This window comes from Salvia miltiorrhiza, chromosome 7 (genome assembly GCF_028751815.1).
Source record: "Salvia miltiorrhiza cultivar Shanhuang (shh) chromosome 7, IMPLAD_Smil_shh, whole genome shotgun sequence".
NCBI lineage: Eukaryota > Viridiplantae > Streptophyta > Magnoliopsida > Lamiales > Lamiaceae > Salvia > Salvia miltiorrhiza.
Window position 1 is genome coordinate 36,693,116 of NC_080393.1, and position 21,226 is coordinate 36,714,341.

General features: G+C 36.7%; 4 protein-coding genes across 4 annotated transcripts; 3 read left to right on the forward strand and 1 right to left on the reverse strand.

Moving 5' to 3' along the window:
- Window positions 1–304: 304 nt before the first annotated feature.
- On the forward strand, window positions 305–835 carry LOC130994177 (gibberellin 2-beta-dioxygenase 6-like). Its single transcript, XM_057919209.1, has one exon. The coding sequence runs from the start codon at window positions 305–307 to the stop codon at window positions 833–835; it is 531 nt and encodes a 176-aa protein (XP_057775192.1).
- A 4,915-nt stretch (window positions 836–5,750) lies between these two features.
- Window positions 5,751–6,521, reverse strand: LOC130994178 (uncharacterized). Its single transcript, XM_057919211.1, has one exon. It carries the CDS (start codon window positions 6,519–6,521, stop codon window positions 5,751–5,753), a length of 771 nt encoding a protein of 256 aa, XP_057775194.1.
- Window positions 6,522–9,553: 3,032 nt separating this feature from the next.
- LOC130996252 (gibberellin 2-beta-dioxygenase 8-like) lies at window positions 9,554–12,976 on the forward strand. Its single transcript, XM_057921759.1, has 3 exons — window positions 9,554–11,326; window positions 11,642–11,969; window positions 12,636–12,976. Exons 1-3 carry the CDS (start codon window positions 10,881–10,883, stop codon window positions 12,867–12,869), a joined length of 1,008 nt encoding a protein of 335 aa, XP_057777742.1. The 5' UTR covers window positions 9,554–10,880; the 3' UTR covers window positions 12,870–12,976.
- A 3,667-nt stretch (window positions 12,977–16,643) lies between these two features.
- On the forward strand, window positions 16,644–18,073 carry LOC130994179 (uncharacterized protein At2g29880-like). The gene is made up of 3 exons (XM_057919212.1): window positions 16,644–16,991; window positions 17,076–17,341; window positions 17,875–18,073. Exons 1-3 carry the CDS (start codon window positions 16,644–16,646, stop codon window positions 18,071–18,073), a joined length of 813 nt encoding a protein of 270 aa, XP_057775195.1.
- The last annotated feature ends 3,153 nt before the right edge of the window (window positions 18,074–21,226 follow it).

Here is a 21,226-nt window from a genome sequence, read left to right on the forward strand (position 1 = left end):
GCGTAATATTCCACTTGTCCAACTATTTTGTTAACTTCCATTTGTAATTGTATTGTGCAAAATTTGTAACACACGTAGACTTAGACTATTAATTAGGACATATGTATGCAAGACTTATTCATAAACAAACTGCCACACGTGAACTTATTGAACAAACCCCTATCCGACATTTGTCACACAACCCCCTAATCACTGTCTCTTTCTTTCTCTAATTTCACCAACTTATTCTTGCTGTCTCTCCTAACCCTATAAATACATCTTTTAATTTCTTTAAATTTCCACACTTACTATTTCGACTTCCCAAATGGTAGCACTCGAGTCCACTCCACCTCTATCCCAACACTATACCAAAGTTGCTCACGGTCGGTCGCACGACCGAAGTTCGCAAAGCGAGGTCGCATGCCATCATGACCTGCCGGTCATAGACCTGGCCGGTCTAATGGACGGCGACGAGGGTGCGAGGGCCAAATGCGCGTCGAAAATCGCGGCGGCTTCTTCGGAATGGGGTTTCTTTCAAGTAGTCAACCATGGGATCAACCCCAAACTCCTAAACCGGATGAGGAGAGAGCAAATCGAGCTCTTCAATGCTCCTTTCTCAAGAAAGTCGAGTTGCGGGATTCTCAACAACTCGTACCGGTGGGGCTCCCCCACGGCCATCGCCCCCGACAACTTCTCGTGGTCGGAGGCGTTCCACATCTCCCTCACCAAGATCTCTGATCAATCTTGCTACGCCGAGTTCTCCTCTCTAAGGTATATATATAGGCTAGGGTTAGTCCAAAGTCGCATTTCACCGAGGGGGTGTTTACTCTGCATGATGGATAAGATGAATAATTGAGTATTTTGTTGGTTATCCTTGACATCATCTAATGATACGCAGCGGAATATACATTCAAGGATTAGATCTAGATTTACAAATGCATCATGTGTAGAGATAGGCACACAACGAAAGGAATAACTTACTCGTTGTGTGGTAAGCGTGCGTCTCGATTCTTGCCGTGAATCCACTACTAAGGTATCCACGTGTATGTCGATTCGATGCAGGAACAATTCCAAGTGCACGATTCAATCTTCGACAGCTAGGAAATCTCCGATTGAAACTATAGTGCTCTCTTAGTGTTTGCAAGCAAAAGCTCTCTTAGTAAGACCAAGAACTCTTACTTATAGGCCAAAAGAATTGGCTTACCATGTAAGCCAAAGAGTTGGCTTCTCTTATAAGCCAAAGAGTTGTCTTACTAAGGAAGCCAATCCTACTCCAATTAATAGGTCCAATAGTCCAACTAATTCCCAATTAATTAAATGTTATTAGAATATATCAAATATATCCTAATCTAGTCCATAATATCTTTCAATCTCCCACTTGGACTAGCATTAGATTAAACACCAATCACTATCCTTGCACCCTTGAGCGAATCAACAATACACATAAAGTGTGACCCTTTAGGCCTCCATTATCGACGATAATCAAATTAAAGTCTACACAAAACTCCTAGACTGCGTTGTGTAGTGAACTCGATATATGAAGAACGTTTACGTAGATTCTGTAAACAAACCTTTATATGAAGTTTATGCAATATCCCTTCATTCACGAACCACTCGATTGAGCCTAGGATCTGCCATGTGTCTATCCCAATAGCTCGATCATTTTATCTCATCTTTATTAAATGACCCTTCCGATCATATTCAATTATTCTAATTGAATATATCTTTGCATTGGCCAATGACTAACGGTCAAATAATATAGAGAATTTGAATTGTTCTCTCGAAATTCAAATCGAGGAATGAATCCTATTCTTGGCTCAACTACCATTTCCATTTGCCTCATGATGTACCCAACACAAGCCGTATCTACCCCTTTAATGGAGTGAGTGCAAGCATTGTACTTGGTCAAAGCACACCACTCAACAAACAAAATGAGTATTGACCTCAAGTCAAAGGACTATTACATACTCCATACACTATTAAATCATAGACACTAGAACAAATGATTTAATAGCAGGGTATACCAATATTCTCCAAAATATCCATGTGTCCATCATGAGAATCAAATTACTCGTACTTGTGAGATCAACTACATTCTCTAAGAATATGATGTAGACCACATGCTAACCTATCGCATGTCATCAATATCCCATTCTTGATGACCATTGGTCAAGGCATTTTTAGAATTACACTCAAACCATTAATGTCTCACATCATTAATAGTAGTGATAATTCAAGTGAACAAATAAAAGAATAAAGTCAAACAATAAAACCAAATATTCTGATAAATGCACTAGCCCATGAAATCATCAAATAACATATATAAATGTGATCAGGTAAGGATGTCTCAATACCAATTGTTTCTAAGACATTCAAACCAAAACTCCCACTAAATCAAAGCCAACTTCCAACATGTCTAACACCCAAGCTCTTAAAATGCTTGTTGTGTTTTGCTATACACAACGGCTTGGTGAAATGATCGGCTAAGTTATCATCAGTGGGTACTCTTTCTAATTTCACATCGCCTCTTTCAATTATTTCTCTGATCAGATGATATCTCCGGGGAATGTGCTTGTTTCTATTCGTGGGTCTTGGTTCCTTTGCTTGCGCAACTGCACCAGTGTTGTCACAATACAACGGTATTTCACAATTGGTACTTGGAATGACACCCAGTTCTTTCACGAATTCTAACAGAGCCACAGCCTCCTTAGCAGCTTCAGATGCAGCAATATACTCGGCTTCGGTGGTGGAGTTGGCAGTAGTGCTTTGTTTGGAACTATTCCAACTAACTGCTCCACCATTGAGGATGAAGACATAGCCAGACTGTGACTTATAGTCATCATGGTCTGTTTGGAAGCTAGCATCAGTATACCCAGTAACTGATAACTCTGGCTGTCCACCATAGACTAAGAAGTATTCTTTAGTCCTTCTAAGGTACTTTAGAATAGTCTTGACAGTTCTCCAATGTACCTCACCGGGATTTTGCTGAAATCTGCCTGTCATGCTAAGCGCATATGCCACATCTGGCCTAGTAGATGTCATGGCATACATTATCGATCCTATAGCAGAAGCATATGGGATCCTTTTCATGTATTCAATCTCTTGGCCACTAGAAGGGCAACCCTTCTTAGACAAGATTATACCATGTCCCATAGGGAGAAATCCTTTCTTAGAATTTTCCATTGAGAAGCGCTTTAGCAATTTGTCTATGTAGGTGGATTGTGATAATCCCAACAATCTATTAGGTCTATCCTGATAGATCTTTATCCCAAGGATATAAGAAGCATCACCCAGGTCCTTCATCATGAAGGAGCTAGCCAACCAATCTTTCACGGATTGCATCATGGAACGATCACTACCCATAATCAAAATGTCATCAACATATATGATAAGGTAGACAATGTTCCCATCTTTGTGTTTACTATAAACACATGGATCCTCTTTTCTTCTGACAAAATCAGACGATTTGATAGCTCTGTCAAAGCAAATATTCCAACTCCTCGAAGCTTGCTTAAGTCCATAAATGGACTTCTTTAGCCTACATATATACCACCGCATTCAGGCCTTTCTTTGGATACAAAACCTTCAGGTTGAGTCATATAGACTTCCTCTTCAAGTTCTCCATTGAGAAACGCGGTTTTGACATCCATTTGCCAAATGTCAAAGTTATAGTATGCAGCTATAGCAAGTAAAATCCTAATGGACTTGATCTTTGCGACTGGTGAAAAGGTTTCATCATAATCAATGCCCTCGCATTGACTATAACCCTTTGCCACCAACCTAGCCTTGTAGGTTCGTACTATGCCATCTGCATCTCTCTTTTTTTTTTGAAGATCCATTTGCAGCCTATGGGATATTTCCCATCTGGCAAATCAACTAGTTCCCAGACTAGATTGAAGTACATTGAGTCCATTTCGAAAATTAAGGCTTCAAGCCACTTCTCCGAGTCGGTGCCCGACACCGCTTCGGTATAGGTCTTAGGTTCATCATCATCCGAATCAACTCCATCATCTTGGTTCTCAACCAATAGATTAAGTCTTTCAGGTGCTCGACGATTCCTACGAGGCCTATGGAGTTGTTCTTGCGTTTGTTCGGGTTGTATATTCTGAATGTGAGCAGGTTCCTCTGTGTTGAACGTTTCAACAGTTTCGGAATTTTCAGGGACATCCTCAAGATTTTCTTGAGGTGGTGGTGACACAACTATTGTATCATCGTATCTTTGATGCATCTCATTGTCTTGAGGTGTCTCTCTAAGAGATGTTCCCTTTCCCAATAGATCATCAAATACTCCCACTGAATTCTTGTCCACACCATTAGACAAGTTTTCATCCTCTATGTTATTTTGCGGTTCTTGAATTTCTTCAAGTTCTATCGTATTGTGACCTTGTTCCCTAGAGACAAAGGTGTCTTCAAGAAACGTCACATTCCGGAAAACAATCACCTTGTGATCACCGGGAACGTAGAAATAATATCCAATTGTTTCCTTAGGATATCCCACAAAATAACATTTCTCACTTTTAGATTCCAACTTATCAGTCATCATTTTCTTAACAAGAGCAGGACATCCCCAGGTCCGCATATGGTTAAGACTTGCCTTTTTGACACACCATAACTCATATGGTGTTTTCTCAACTGATTTAGAAGGAACTCTATTCAGAATATAAACAGCGGTCTGTAAGGCATGACCCAAAAGGAATAAAGGGAGACTTGCAAAACTCATCATGGATCGAACCATATCTAATAAAGTTCGATTCCTCCTTTCGGATACCCCATTCATTTGAGGTGTCCCCGGAGGAGTCCAGTCTGACCGAATTCCATGTGATTTTAAGTAATCAAGAAACTCATGGCTTAAGTATTCTCCTCCTCGATCTGATCGAAGAGCCTTAATACTTTTCCCAAGTTGTTTCTTGACTTCTAACTTAAACTCCTTAAATTTCTCAAAGGCCTCAGATTTGTGCTTCATGAGATACACATATCCATACCTCGAAAAATCATCAGTAAAAGTTATGAAGTACGAATATCCACCTCTTGCTTCTGTTGGGAACGGTCCACACACATCTGTGTGAATCAATTCTAGCAAGTCTTTGGCTCGTAACCCCTTCCCAGAAAAAGGTTTCTTAGTCATCTTACCTTTGAGACAGGATTCACAAGCACCATATGACTCAAGGTTAAATGATTTGAGATAGTCTAACTTTCTCAATCTTGCTATCCTGTTCTCATTGATATGACCAAGTCTACAATGCCAAAGATAGGTAGTATTATTCGCATTACTCAGCTTAGGTCGTTTGTTTTGTACATTGAGAATACTCTTTTCACATTCAAGATAATATAAACCATTCAAAAGAGAGGCACTTCCATAAAACAATCCATTAAAGGAAAACGAGCATCGACTGTTTCCAAAATGGAAGGAAAAACCTTCAATGTCCAACATCGGAATGGAAATAATATTCTTAGAAATAGAAGGAACGAAGTAACAATTACTTAAAACAAGTCTATTTCCCGAAGGAAGATCTAATCTATAAGTCCCCACGCGTTCAGCAGTAACTCTTGCTCCATTTCCCACGCGTAGATCGACTTCCCCGGGCATCACTTTCTTGGTTTCACTTAGGCCCTGCACATTATTGCAAATGTGTGAGCCACAAGCTGTATCTAATACCCAAGATTGTGAATTATCAATAGACATGTTTATCTCAATGACAAACATACCTGAGCTCAAACCCGATGCACCTTGTGCCTTGTATTTCGGGCATTCTCTCTTCCAGTGCCCCTTTTCATGACAGAATATATAAGCACTCATCCTTTGGCAACTTCGGCTTTTTCTGAGCCCCTCCACCTTTAGGCTTCAAACTAGCATCAAATGCCTTCTTCTGCTTTTTCTTCTGCTTGTACTTCCTTTTGGAAGACGTGGCAGTAGAGCTCACCATGAGCACAGATTTGCCTTTAGAGGTGGAAGACTCATAGGTCTTCAACATGTTATGAAGCTCAGGCAGGCTTGCCTTCGTGCCGTTCATATTGAAGTTCACAATGAAGTTTTCAAATGAGGCAGGCAAAGACTGCAGAATCAGATTGATAGAGACAGTAGCGGGTATCATCGTTCCAATCGATGCCAACCTCTCAATCAACTCGATCATCTTCAGTACATGATCAGAAACTTGACCCCCATCATGAAGCTTACATTTAAAGAGATCTCGGAGTATCTCATACTCCATAGTCTGAGCTTCTGAAGCATACAGACTCTTCAAGTGTTTCGGCATATCATAAGGGAACATGTGTTCGTGTTGCCTCTGTAACTCCGTAGTCATAGAGGACAACATCACACATTGTGCCGATGTTGCATCATCGACATGCTTCTTGTGAGCAGCTTCATCAAATGATGGATACTCAGCAGACTGCTTGTCAGGAATGACAGTGATTGGGTTGTCCAAGACATACTCAATCTTCTCTAGCCTTAAGACCAGACGCAAGCAACGGAGCCAATCCGTGAAGTTTGACCCAGTCAACTTGTTTGTTTCTATCAAACATTTTAGTGACAAATTCGACATATTATCTGATCAATAAATAAAGAAAAGCAAATTATGAAGAATAAACTATGATCACATTGTATCACTAATCAAACAATGGGCTATCGTATTGATTAGCTCCCACTAATTTTAACATATCTTACGCCTCCAAACGTAAAACACGAATTTATAATCCATATAAATTTTAGTGGTCCAAGATCCAAGTCAATATTATGCAGCCTCTGCTTTGCTGATGACTACAATAATATTACTTAGTAGGCCTCTAAGCCAATTGCAACAACAATTTTACAACTCTTGGTTGATTAATCCAATTAATCTGCGTCCTTAAATCATTTTGGTCGCTTTGCGTTCCAAAATAATTTAAGCAAGTCATCACCATCACACGGTGCCAACCTATGAATGAGTCTTGGCCTTGTCGATTTAGAGCATACAATTTTATGTAAATACCCTTGGACGAAAAGGTTAGGTACTCAAACAATTATGATGGACGACGCGTTTTGTGCTTTACACAAAGACTTATATTTAATGGGGATTTAGCATGTGATACTAATTGCTTATATTTAATATCCAATATTAAATAGCAAAACAATTACTGGGTGCCGCCTACCCAGGCATATAAAATGCGGACCACACATATTGGGCGCCGCCTGCCCATACATAGCAAAGCGGACTACATATACTCGGCGCCGCCTACCCAAGATAAAGGCGGTCTTTAACTACTATAGTTAAATAATAAGCATAAAATCAAATAACATGCTTATCACATAAAGACATAAAACTCTACGAATAAAAACATTAATCAAATTAATATTTTATTATCTAATTAAATATGGGTTAATCAATTTATATTAATTCTAAATTAATATAAATTTATTTCTATTATTATTAATTCAAAATTAATAACAATAAATTTAAATTTATTAATCCAATTAATAAATTAATTCTGAAATTGGGGTTCAATTATTAATTCTAAATTAATAAAAGATTTTTTTTTAATTATTAAACTTGTTTTAGCCCAACAGGGCCATCTATATATCATAATAAAACATCAATTTTTAACGGTAAAATTTTCGCGCTAATTTTTTTAAGGAATTTAAAAAAACGTGATCTACTTGCGCTTGAGATAATTATGGATCCATAATCCATTAGTCAGTTTTATTGATTAGTGGGTTAATTTATATAGTATTTATCTTCTTCAGAAAACATTACCCATTTTCCAATAAATTTAGTAACTGCAACTCTATGAAAAGTAACCCAGTCGCTTCTCACCACTTTTCCAACAAGCGTCAACCGCTACCATCTTCCCCCTCTCCTCTCGCCTCTATTACTCACTGTTTTTCCAACAAGCGACAACCGCTACCATCTTCTGCCTCGCCTTTCGCCTCCGTTACTCACTGCTTTTCCAACAAGCGACAACCGCTACCATCTTTTCGCCAATCCTTTCGCCTCTGTTACCTTTCATCCACAGTAGGAACGCCATCGTTGTGAGCTCCACTTTTCCATCTATAATTTACCGTTAAAAACTGATGTTTTATATAATATATAGATTTCATCAGGCCAAATCATTGAATCGCGACCTCGCCGGCAAAAAATCCACCACTCCCTCGCCAAGTCAATCGATAGATAAACTACTATCATCCTTTCTTTCTTATTTCTTTTATAATTTCTTTTTCTATTTCACTTTCTTTAAATTTTTAATTAATTTCTTAATTTTGTTAAATACAGGGTTTTGATGTGTTAAATATAGGTGAAGTTTGAAAGTTATACGAAAGTTCATGAATTTTGGTGGAATTTTGAGGTTTTCAATATTCCAATTTTCTTTACATTGTAGATTTTAGATAATTTCTTTGTACCTCAGGTTAATTGATGATTTTTTTAGTGTTAATAGGCAAAAATGCCCTTTTCTTATAAACACTTGTAAAAATGCCCTTTTTCATAAGTGAAAAAGGGCATTTTTACAAGTGTTTATAAGAAAAGGGCATTTTTGCAAATGCCTCATTTTTTTATCTCATGTTAGTTGATGATCTTGAATTTATTTTCAGGTTGAAAGTGTTGATAGAGAATGACAAAATTTTTTGAAGGCATGGACAATTATTGGTTGCTTGAATTGTAAATGTAATTAATATCTAACAAATAGAAATAAATTGTATCTGTATCTCGACATTCATGAAATTATATTGTTCTATCTAGCTTCTTCTGCACTTGGTGGCTATGGGATCCTCCAAGTCTTTGACTCTGTTGGGGAGATGATGATTGAATCTGAATATGGGAGATGGCGAGTGGATGCGTGACTCTTAAGTTTGGAAAAGTCACACTTGATTGCCCAACATTGTGGACTGGTGAAAAGTTTTCATAGGTGACAATGCTAAAGAGTTTCTGGAGCTTTTGCCCAGACATGTTCATCCAGGATCAAGTTGAGACTCATCTTTAGGTAATACGTGGTATGTTTCTTTGTTCTTATAATCTTATTTGATTGTGTAGATAAATGCAATGTGTTTTATTTTGTAGTTGTCTAATGTTAAGTACCTGATTCTCCACTCAATGTGATTAGTGCTCTGTTTTGTTATATTTCAAGTACATAATTTATGTTACAAAATCGAGACCGTGTTCCTTCAAGTATTACATAGTTGAAAATTTAATTCTTCCCATTCCCATGTATACTCGATAACAACACTTTTTGAAACATATACCAACACTCAAATTTCGTTGGCCATTTGGATATTGTTTTTTATTAATAGGGTATATGAATTATTATGTTTTGTTCTTGCTTGTGTCTAAACGAGAAGCAAACTATGAAAATCATGATCTAGAGAAACCTTTACATTTGTATTAGACTTGAAAATGCATGGTGTGATAGAAATAAATGGACAAGCTAAGAGCTTTTCAAAAACTAAAAATACTACTAATAATAAGAATTTTTTTCTTACACATGACAAATTAATTGATGATATCCTTTTCGTAGGAACAAACGGATGTTATTATTTTTGTATTTTCATATGGATTATAGTAATCTAATTGACTTGAGAACTGAAAGTTTTCTTGCTTCATTAATATTTGCATGAAAATATTTAATGTGAAAATTGACTTAAGAAATGATAGGTACATGAAAATATATAAAATAACAATAATTTAATATTTTTTGTTTTAAAGTAAATATTTTTTATGTAAATAATGATATTAAGGAAGTTTTACATAATTTAAAAATAAAAAATTATAAAACATATCGTGGCCCGTGCATCGCACGGGAGGGTGTACTAGTTTATTTTAAAAACACAGGCCCAGCCTCCCTAGGGTAATCAGGCCCAGTCCGGGCCCAAAAACCTTAACAGCTATTGTTTGAAAAGGAGGGATTTGCAGCAGCAGTCGCTGCCCCCTTCTCCTTCCCGTCGCCACGCCTGGAGCCTCGCTGCCGCCTTTTCCCCCGTCAGCCCGCCGCCGCCGCGCGCGAAGCAACGACGCCATCAGACGTCGTGCGTCGACGCCGGAGGTCTCCACGCCGGTCGCGGCTCGAAGCCGCGTCGAAGGGGACGCGTTTTCAGCGGAGGAAGAAGCGGCGCTCTCGCTGGACGGATCCCAGCCGGTCGCGGCTCGAAGGCGCGTTGGAGGTAAGCGGCGACGTCTCCAGACGCCTGCCCGCGTCCTCACCGTTCTTCAGCCATTCCGGCAGGGGCTCGAAGCTCCTTGTCGCCGTTCACCGCCTGGAGGCGTGCAAGACCTCCACCATCAGTCACCCTCCATTTCCGGACTCCAAGCCCGCGATATGAACGCGTTGCAGAGGGACAGCGGCGTCTCTGAATCGAGGCGCGACGCAGACGGCGGCGAGTGGTCGGGCGCGGCGCACCGGCGAGCCCCGACCCACCTGCGCCGCCTCGTCAATCACCCACGCCCTCTGCATCAGCGGTGGCCGATGGTAGCAGAAGTGATCCAGCAAAGAGGGTTCGAATATAGCCCAGCAATATTCACCCGATTTCAGAATATAGTTTCGAAATTCATTAATCCCAAATTTTCAGTTTCAGATTTCAAAAATCACATATTCTTAACCCATAAAAGTCAAAGTCAAAGATGATGAAACATGACGTAATATTCCACTTGTCCAACTATTTTGTTAACTTCCATTTGTAATTGTATTGTGCAAAATTTGTAACACACGTAGACTTAGACTATTAATTAGGACATATGTATGCAAGACTTATTCATAAACAAACTGCCACACGTGAACTTCTTGAACAAACCCCTATCCGACAATTGTCACACAACCCCCTAATCACTGTCTCTTTCTTTCTCTAATTTCACCAACTTATTCTTGCCGTCTCTCCTAACCCTATAAATACATCTTTTAATTTCTTTAAATTTCCACACTTACTATTTCGACTTCCCAAAATGGTAGCACTCGAGTCCACTCCACCTCTATCCCAACACTATACCAAAGTTGCTCACGGTCGGTCGCACGACCGAAGTTCGCAAAGCGAGGTCGCATGCCATCATGACCTGCCGGTCATAGACCTGGCCGGTCTGATGGACGGCGACGAGGGTGCGAGGGCCAAATGCGCGTCGGAAATCGCGGCGGCTTCTTCGGAATGGGGTTTCTTTCAAGTAGTCAACCATGGCATCAACCCCAAACTCCTAAACCGGATGAGGAGAGAGCAAATCGAGCTCTTCAATGCTCCTTTCTCAAGAAAGTCGAGTTGCGGGATTCTCAACAACTCGTACCGGTGGGGCTCCCCCACTGCCACCGCCCCCGACAACTTCTCGTGGTCGGAGGCGTTCCACATCTCCCTCACCAAGATCTCCGACGAATCTTGCTACGCCGAGTTCTCCTCTCTAAGGTATATATATAGGCTAGGGTTAGTCCAAAGTCGCATTTCACCGAGGGGGTGTTTACTCTGCATGATGGATAAGATGAATAATTGAGTATTTTTATTCTCAATGATGAGATTACTCTAAACCCACCTTTTTGATAGGAGAATCAAACAAAATTAACTTAAATGATAAAAATAATAAAGGGTCTTGGGATATCCCAAAGTTTCAATCCAACAAATAAACAAAAGATTAACCTTACTATTTTTATCTATCAAAGTTAATCCTTCAAAGTAAACGCCCCCACGTACGAGATATTAATCGGTCATGTGAATCTTGTGCAGGGAAGTGCTGGTCGGATACGCCGCAGAAATGCAGAAACTGGCCAAACTGCTAGCTGAGGTGCTGATCAAGAATCTAGGGCAAACAATGCAAGATTTTGAGGAGACTATCGAATGCGACGAGAGCACATGTTTTCTTCGATTAAACCGATATCCGGCATGCCCATTACCTGCAGAAATCTCCGGTTTGGTGCCACACACAGATAGTGATTTTCTCACAATATTACATCAAGATGAAGTTGGGGGGCTTCAACTCATCAAAGACTCCAAATGGGTTGCTGTCAAACCCAACAAAGATGCACTCATTGTCAACATTGGTGATCTTTTTCAGGTCATATTTTATTTCTATGTGTTTTTATGTCTCAACCCTAATCTCATATTTTAAAATTTGGGTGGTTTTCAGTTTGCTAATTAAAGAGGTGATCTTGTCGGATTTCATAAAAGTTATAATTAAGTTGTGCAAATGGAAATGAGGTTTCGATTCCCTAAATGATGACAGCGACGTAATTTATTTGATATGTGCATGATTCCATTCTATAATTAATTTCTCAAAGCTACTAAAAAGCAAAGATTTGTCCAAGAATCGTTTAAATATATTGATGATGACATTATATCAATCATATCTTTGTCGCCTACAAAATTATTTTATTAGCATTATTCAATGTCACAAGACAATAAATTGCAAATTGTATATACGCGGCATGGAAGATGCAACTAACATTCTGTCCCTCAATGATCTCATTCATTCCCCACCAATTAATCTTAAATTAAATAATAGTATATATAAGCCTATAAAGGAGTAGCTATAGGTTGCATATTTATTCCTATAGCCTTAAATGAACTGAATTTGTCACTTTGTATGTGTCGATTAGTGTAGTCAAACTCGTTTGTTGACAGTTAGAATCAATACTTAATTTGATTAATTAATTTAATACTCCATGTATTATTAATATTGTATATTAATGTTTGGAATCTTGATAATAAATTTATGGTGCAGGCTTGGAGTAACAATTTGTATAAGAGTGTGGAGCATAAAGTGATGGCTAATCCAAAGATAGAGAGATTCTCAGTGGCCTACTTTCTTTGCCCTTCTTATGACTCTTTGATCAAGACTTACAAACAGCCATCTCTTTATACTAATTTTACCTTTGCAGACTACAGAGCCAAAGTCCAAGAAGATTCTAGATTATTTGGTCGAAAAATTGGCCTATCTAGGTTTCTACGATCATAATTATTCATGTCTTCCAATATTAATTATATATATATATAAGCAAAAGTTTATAACAAATTGTTTAGAAATTAAGGGAATAAGACTAGATCCCCTTTACGCGTTAAGGAATAAATTCTTATTGCACTACATCATGTGACTGATAATTAAATGTAAGAATAGTAGTACTATTGTTTGCAGAGATAATATATATGTTACATATTATTATTATCACAAGTTTGGACATGCAGATATGAGTCATACATTAATGGAATATAAAACCGAGTCTAGCTAGTTTTCAAGAAAAAAAAAAAGAATTTCAAGAAAATTTTATATGTGAAAAAAGTTATGGGCATTTGACTTAAGACTGCCAAACTGCCTACGGGAATTGGCCATGTTCAATTTCGTCGCATTTTTCAAGTCTTTTTATTTTATCTTCTTAAAATATTCTTAGCATGTTAGTTCATACTCATACTATGAGAGAGAGAGAGCAATTATTTTGCGAGTGTTTTTACATTTGGGGCGAGTCAATATTCTTCTAATATAAAGCGATTGCCGTTATTTGGCTAAATTTATTTTAAAGAGTTTATAACTTTCAATAATTTATAAAATGTTTCAAGAATTTATAAGATCTAATTTTTTAAGACTTATAAATTGTTAAAATATTGGGATAATTGAGCTTAAAAGTTAGAGAGATAATTTTTTTAAGAGAAATTAAAGAGAAATATTTTTATAGAGATAAAAAATGGAAGATAAATATACTTAAATGATATATGATGAAAATAATAAATTATAGTTAAAAATATTTATAAAATGATTGTTGCATATAAGATTATAAAAAAAAAATAGGATAGATAAAATTATTTTTTGGGGAACTTATAAGCTCTTGAAGTTTATAAGTTGTTTAAGAACTTACAAACTTATAAATTGTTTTGAAGAGAGCTCAGTCAAACACATGATTTTGTGATTCCAGCTAGTAGCATCGAGTGAGTCAACTACCGTTAACTAAGTGATCCTTGATCACCTTGTAATACCATGTTCTCTTCTCACTGTGGATTCGGTCTGCATCAGACATTATCACGTTCACGCAACGTTTTGCTTAATTTTATTCATAACCTATATTTTATTTATTATAATCTGCTATTTAAAATAAAGTTGGTCTTGGATATAATCGATTGTACCGGATAATCGGGTTGCATTTTGACCCCATCCTAATCCGAACCGTGTAAATGACATTATTCAATTATACAAATAACATTGTTTGTAATTGACACTATTTGGTTATACAAATGACACTGCGTATAAATGACACTATAACATTGTAAATGTCACTGTGTATAATTGACATTATTCGATTATACAAATGACACTAACCGTGTAAATATCACTATTCGGTTATAAAAATGACACTGAGTATAATTGGCGTTATATAGTTATACAAATGACATTATAACATTTTAAAATGTCATAGTGTCATTTGTATAACCGATTAAAATGTCATTTACAATGTTATATCGTCATTTATACACAGTGTTATTTATATAACCGAATAATGTCAACTATACACAGTGTCATTTGTATAACTAAATATTATCAATTATATGCAGCGTCATTTGTATAACCAAATAGTGTCATTTATACGGTTTGGGTCAGGGTGCAACCCGGTTGTACGGTAAAACCGATTGTACCCAAGTTTTAATTTTGTGTTTAAAATAATACTCTATCTATTCATAAAAAATAGTTATTTTTTACCATTTTGAAATGTCCATAAAAATTACTTCATTTTCATTTTTAGAAACTATATACTCCCTCCGTCCACCAAAAATATGCCACATCCATTTTTAGTAGTAGGGTCCACACCATTTCACTCACATTTAAAGTGGGACCCTTACTCCACTACCAACTTCACTCACATTTTATTAAAACCCGTGCCAAAAGTAAAGTGACATATTTTTTGTGGACGGAGGGAGTATCACGTAGTGAGCCATATTCTCCACTCACAAAATAATCAATTATCATTAGAATAATTATATTCATAGCCACCATTTTACTCACCGTAGCCCCATATTTAAAATAATAATAATAATAATAATAATAATAATAATAATAATAATAATAATAATAATAATAATAATAATAATAACAATAATAAATTATTATAAATTTACTATTTTACCCTGTAACCAATAGCCCCAAATTAAATATCTTTATCCATAGCCTCAAACAATATAATTTTTATTTCTTCATAATTCATTTTTAGAATCGTGAAAATTCTGGTGCACGTTTACTTCACATTCGGTTTGCAGAAGAGTTAGACTTGATTCACTTCAAGGTGCCTTCACCATGAAAGTCAATTTACATTCAACTAGGGATGACAACGGGCCGGATCTGGACCGGATCTCATCAATACCAGATTCAGACCCATTTTTATCTATCAGATCCAGATCCGTGGATCTAAAAAATTTGGATTCAGATCCAGATCCATCAGATCCACGGATCCGCAGGTTCAGATCCATGGATCGACTATTTTTAAATTAAATTAAAAAAAATTCATAAAATCAACAACATCTAATTTTCATAATGAAAAATATTGCACAATTCATGCAATACAAAGTCTCCACATAGGAAATCAAGTCATCAAAAATTCAAAATAAACAAATTTCAATGCATGAGTTTACGAGAACAAGTATTTCAAAATCCAAATTACATTTCCTAAGAATAAAAGTCTATCATCCATAGCACAGCTACTTTCAACATCATCGACATTCTAAAAAAATAAAGAAAAAAAATATTTAGAGCAAAATAAACTCATTTCGATAATAGAAGTTTAAAAATTTGAGAAATTTATATATTTTCTCAAATGCACATTAACAGTCAAATTAATGTCTTGTATAGATATCGAATGAGATTCTAGGGAATACTAGGGCACATATGTATGACAGCTAGTTAGTGGATAAGAATTTTAGGGGGTGTATTCGTTCAGGATTTTTATAGATTTCTGCAGACTTTTAAAATCCGAGTGTATTAGTTCAAGACTTTTAAAAGTCTTTTAAAATCTGGGTGTATTAGTTCAAGACTTTTAAAAGTCTAGTGAAAATCTGGAGTGTATTCGTTAATCTACGGACTTTTAAGTTGGAATGACTTTCATAGATTTCGTTCAAAAAATAGGCATCAACAAATCCGAACAAACACCACGAGAATTCACAAATCTGCCAAAATCACGCGCTCGCTGGGTTCCAGTGCCCGCGGCAAAGAAGCCAGCGGCCGCTAGACCCAGCGCTGGAGCCTGACGAAGCCAGCGGTCGCTGGCATGCAGCGCGTGCCGCGATCGGACAAGCCAGCGGTCGCTGGCATGCAGCGCTCGCTGGGCTCCGCCCGCGGACAAGCCAGCACTCGCTGGTGTTGCGCGATCGCTGGGCTCCCTTGCCCCGGACAAGCCAACGCTCGCTGGGCCCTAGCGGTCGCTGGGCCCAGCTAATTCTTTATAAATAATAGTCTCAGCCGTCAGTTTTCTTCTTCACACAAAATTTGAACCAGACTCGAAAAAAATAGAATTTTAGGGTTCTGCATTAACTATTAGCAATGTATTCTCTCATAAATCTTGTATCTTTATATTATTTTGGTATTCAATTTTTCTATTGCATAAACCTTGTATCTTTATAATTTGTTAGCAGCTATATTTTGTTTTTCTATTGCATGTGAGTTGATTACAGTTTTTGTTATTTTTATTTATACTTTCTTTTATTCATTGTTATAGTACTATATACGTATATATATTTTGTGTCTAGTAATATTATCATGGGAGATTCTCAACAACAAGACACGAAAAAGAGGGCAATCTATGAACCGTGGACTAAGGAACAAAGCGATGTATTGTTAGAAATTTTGGTTGAGTCTGCAAAACGGGGATGGCGTGATAATAGTGGTATATTTAGCAAAGCTACTGTTGAAGAAAGAATACTACCTGTTCTTAATCAAAGACTTCAGTGTAATAAGACTTATAACCACTACCTAAGCCGTATCAAATGGTTTAAGACCCGTTGGACTGCTTATTCAACACTCATGAAGTTTAACTCTGGTTTTGGCTATGACAACAACGCTAAAAAGTTCACGGCCCCGGATGAAGTTTGGGATGCATACTATCAGGTAAACTTGTTAGGAATTATACTTTTAAAACAATGTTATTTAAATAATTTAGTTAATTAATAAATATATTCTTTATTATATTAGGCTCACCCAAAAGATGCATACTTGCGCCATGGGAATTGTCCGGATTATGAAGACTTGGAAATTGCTGTTGGAAACGGTGTGGCGGTAGGGAAAAACTCAATTGGATTGGGTAGTGCTACTAATGCTAGGACATTAGGAGCTGATGAAAATAGAGTTCCGCACATAGAGGAGTTGAATTATGATGCTGAAACTGAGGCGTTTGTAGGACTTACTCAAGACGATCCGCCATCATCTAGTTCCAAATCACCTTTGGTATTTCCTGAAGTGTCTGTGGAATCCACTCAGAGAGGAGCTCCCGCCAAAAGAAGTAGAGGCCAATTTGAGATAAATGCTGGTCACACTGAAAATAGTTCGCATCAGGAATTCATGGCAGAAATTAAAAAAAAAAAACACTACCACAATTGATGGAGTTCAAAGCCTCTTGGTGAAACGAGATACATATCTAGAGAAGAAAGAAAGGGAAAAAACTTATACAACTTGGGATGCTATCAAAGAAATCCTAGATTTGACTAAAGACGTTCGCAACAAAGCATTTGACTTGCTTGATACCAAGTCCAAAAAAGATGAATTTTTGAGAATGACTGTTGATGAACGTAAAAGTTGGATAACTTACAAGATTAGAGATTAGGGAATAGTGATGTTTTTTTTTATACCATCTTTATATGAGTATATTGTTTTGTTGGTTTTTTGTTTTAAGACTTTATTTTCTTCATTAATGAATAAGTATTTTTTTTTTTTGCATTTTTAGTCAATTGCTTTTATTATTATTTCAATTATTATTTCATTGTTTATATTGCAGCATGAATTATGAAGATAAAATTGAAGATGAAATTAAAGATGAAATGGAAGATGAACTTGATGATGAAATTGACACAGAAATGGAGCTTGAATTTTGTGATCAAGTTAGGCTTTTGATGGAGGCAACTAAGGCAATTATCATTTTATTGGGAAATATTATGGCGATGCCTCCGACCATTGACAACTCTTTGATGCGATGACCAAAAACTAGGGAAGGATTCCATTTTGTAAGTAATATGCTCGATGGAGATCCAAACAGTTTTCGTGTCACGATCGAGCCTAATTAAGGATAATTAAGTCGGGAAAATCGTGACTAAGGGAGGGAGATTAGAAGCGGGGTAGAAAGGGGAATAATCAAACAAGTAAGGATAGTATTTAATCGTTGTTAGCAAAAGAAATATTTATAATATAACGAAGGTTTAGTCATATTGACTCAAATAAACTAGTAAGTTCGGATAATTCCGACTTAGCCAAAATAACGTAATACTTCCGAGTACGCAGCGGAATAAGGTTCTGATTACATGTATGAAGACATGTATCCCCAGAGTTCATTAATACATAAGGATAAGACAAAAGACTCCGCTCGTCACTTCATCACCACCACCAGCTGCTCAACCTGCACATTTAGAAATATATGCAGGGCTGAGTACAAAAGTACTCAGTGGGCACGTATGCCTAAGTATAAAAATACATGCTTCAAAACTGTAAATTGTCATGCCATCATAAACAGTACAACAAGGGAGTTTTTCGCTAAAAAGGCCCAAGCTTACTAAATTCATTTGTGATTCTTAAAGTTCGACTGATCAGTCTAAGTTTCTCTTATAATCTATCATATCTGAAGCTGTGTGCCGGAGAGGTGGCCACCTCTCACGGACACTTGATCGGCCAACCCGCTCGATGACTCACGGTCACTGGTGTACACTAGCCCTGGCAGGATAGCTATCAATTGCTCAGGACCCGAGTTCGATTACATAACTTGGCAAAGCCACATCAGATAGATATCATACTGAAATTGAAACATTTTATGGCAAGACAATACTTGAAATAACTTTCAGTTCAAGGATTTTGCAATGAAATAACTGTTCAACTGTAATTTGAAACTCATTTGATATATATGAAAGTAATGCCCACCTGATAGCAACTCTTGCCGTGGTATAGCGGCTCTTAATCTAGTTATTGCTCTCGCTGCTTGACCTTTATTGCGAGAAATTAAATAAGATATTTGCTCGAGCAGAATTCTCAAATAATGAGAATGCGAAATTAAATATGCATGACTCTCTTATGCATGATTTATTAATCTGGGATAATAGTCGAAGAATTCTACTATAAACCCCAACTATCGAATTGATTAAGCAAAATAACTAACTGAAGTTGGTTTCGTACGATCGGATAAATAACTATGACTAACCTGTTCGTCTTAGGGTGTTCTCACTTACATGATGATTAAAAGATCTCGCTCTATTTAATCGATTAAAAGAAAAATAGCCCAATCGGCTCATTCGCTTAGTAATCTCGTAAGAGTTAATCGTAATTGGGCAGCTGCGTCTAATTAGCCGAGCTGAACAAGTATGAATTGAAGTGATAATATAAGTCAAATAATTAAAAGGCTCAACATAATACAGCCTAATAATTAGTTAGGAGTGCTCGGGTTAAAGTAATGCAATTGGGCTAAAATAATAATGAAGAGGTCCAAGTAATATGATAATTATCTTGGGCCCAAATGATTAAGCAAGTAAGTAGTTGGGCTCAATTAAATAAATAGTACAGGGTCCAACTACATAAAATTCCAGCTCATAGTTTTATATCTTAGCCCAAGAATAGAATGATTTATTTTAGGCTTGAAATTAAATAAAAATCAGCCCAACTGACATGATACAGCAGCCCAAATAAATGAATAATCAAAGGCCCAGATAAATAAAATCAGAGGCCCAATCAGTATTTAAAATCGGCCCAATTTGAATTAAAAAGGGGAACCCAATTCTCAACTCTCTCACTCTCGGTTATCTCTCTCCCTCTCAAACCAGTCGCGCCTCCCTCTCTCTTCCCTCCTCTCGCTCAGCCTCCAGCCGGCTCCGGCGCCTTCTCATCGCCGGCACGAGCTCCTGCTGCTGTCTCTGAGAGATTTAGGGGAGGCCATCCAAATATTATTATTAAATTAAATATAAAATAATAAATAATATATATTAAAATAAATAGGTCCCGGGTCGAATCTAGGTCGGATTCGGATCTAAAATTTTAAGATCCAGATCCAGATCCGTTTTAAAAATTGAGATCCAGATCCATAATCCACAGATCTGGACCGGGTTCAGAATCCATTGTTATCCCTACATTCAACCATTCACCAAGTAAGAATACAATTATTTTTTAATTACTTTGGGTATCACACAAATTATAAAGCTTTATTTCCATTAGTTTCAGAATGTCCTCGCCTTTTTCATCAACAATCAATACAGAGAAGACCCACTAATCAATCTATTGCAATCAGATAGATAGAAGGATGGATTCATGAAATATAAATTCGGCACAAAAAGCAAAGTTATTAAAAAAACCGCAAATTTTAGGTTGTGACGAAGTAATGCAAAGAAGAGGCTTCAACTCTGTGAAATTGGTTGAAAATCCATTGATATACGTGCAAATGGGCGACGACTTTTTTTCATGGTGAAAGCACCTTGAAGTGAATACCTTAATTATGTCGGCGTGGTAGTGCTTAATCACCATTTCTCTGCACCAGAATTTAAGTATTTAACACCGCGCTTAATCACGTTTCTCTGCACCAGAATTTTAAGTATTTAATTTGGGGTTATGGATTATAGGGTAAAACAGTAAATCTATAATTATTTATTGTTATTATTTTAAATAGGGGCTATATATACTGAGTAAAACGAGGCTATGAATATAATTACCCTTATTATTATGATCACTATTTTTTAAGTGAGACTTTTTCTCCACTCACAGTAAAATAACCATTTTTATTAAAACTTGTGCTGTCCCTTACTATGATTTGTTTTTTTTTTGTGGACCGAGGTATTAATAGAACGAATAGTAAATTAAATATTTTACCTTTATAACCTCCAAAATTAAATACCTCACAAATAATTTAAAATAATTTTATGAGGGATGCTATTTTGTCATAATATGGGTGGCCATAATAGCTTTAAACTCAATATATTTAAATATTTTGTTTAAAATATTAAAAAAAAAAACACAATGTTGCTAATTTTATTATTTAGTACACATTGTAATTTTATTTTATTTTTGCAATTTTTAAATTTTTATATTTTTTAAAAATAAAAAATTATAAAAAAAATAGCTACAACGTGTAAAAAATAAAAATAATTAAGCTATTTTATTTT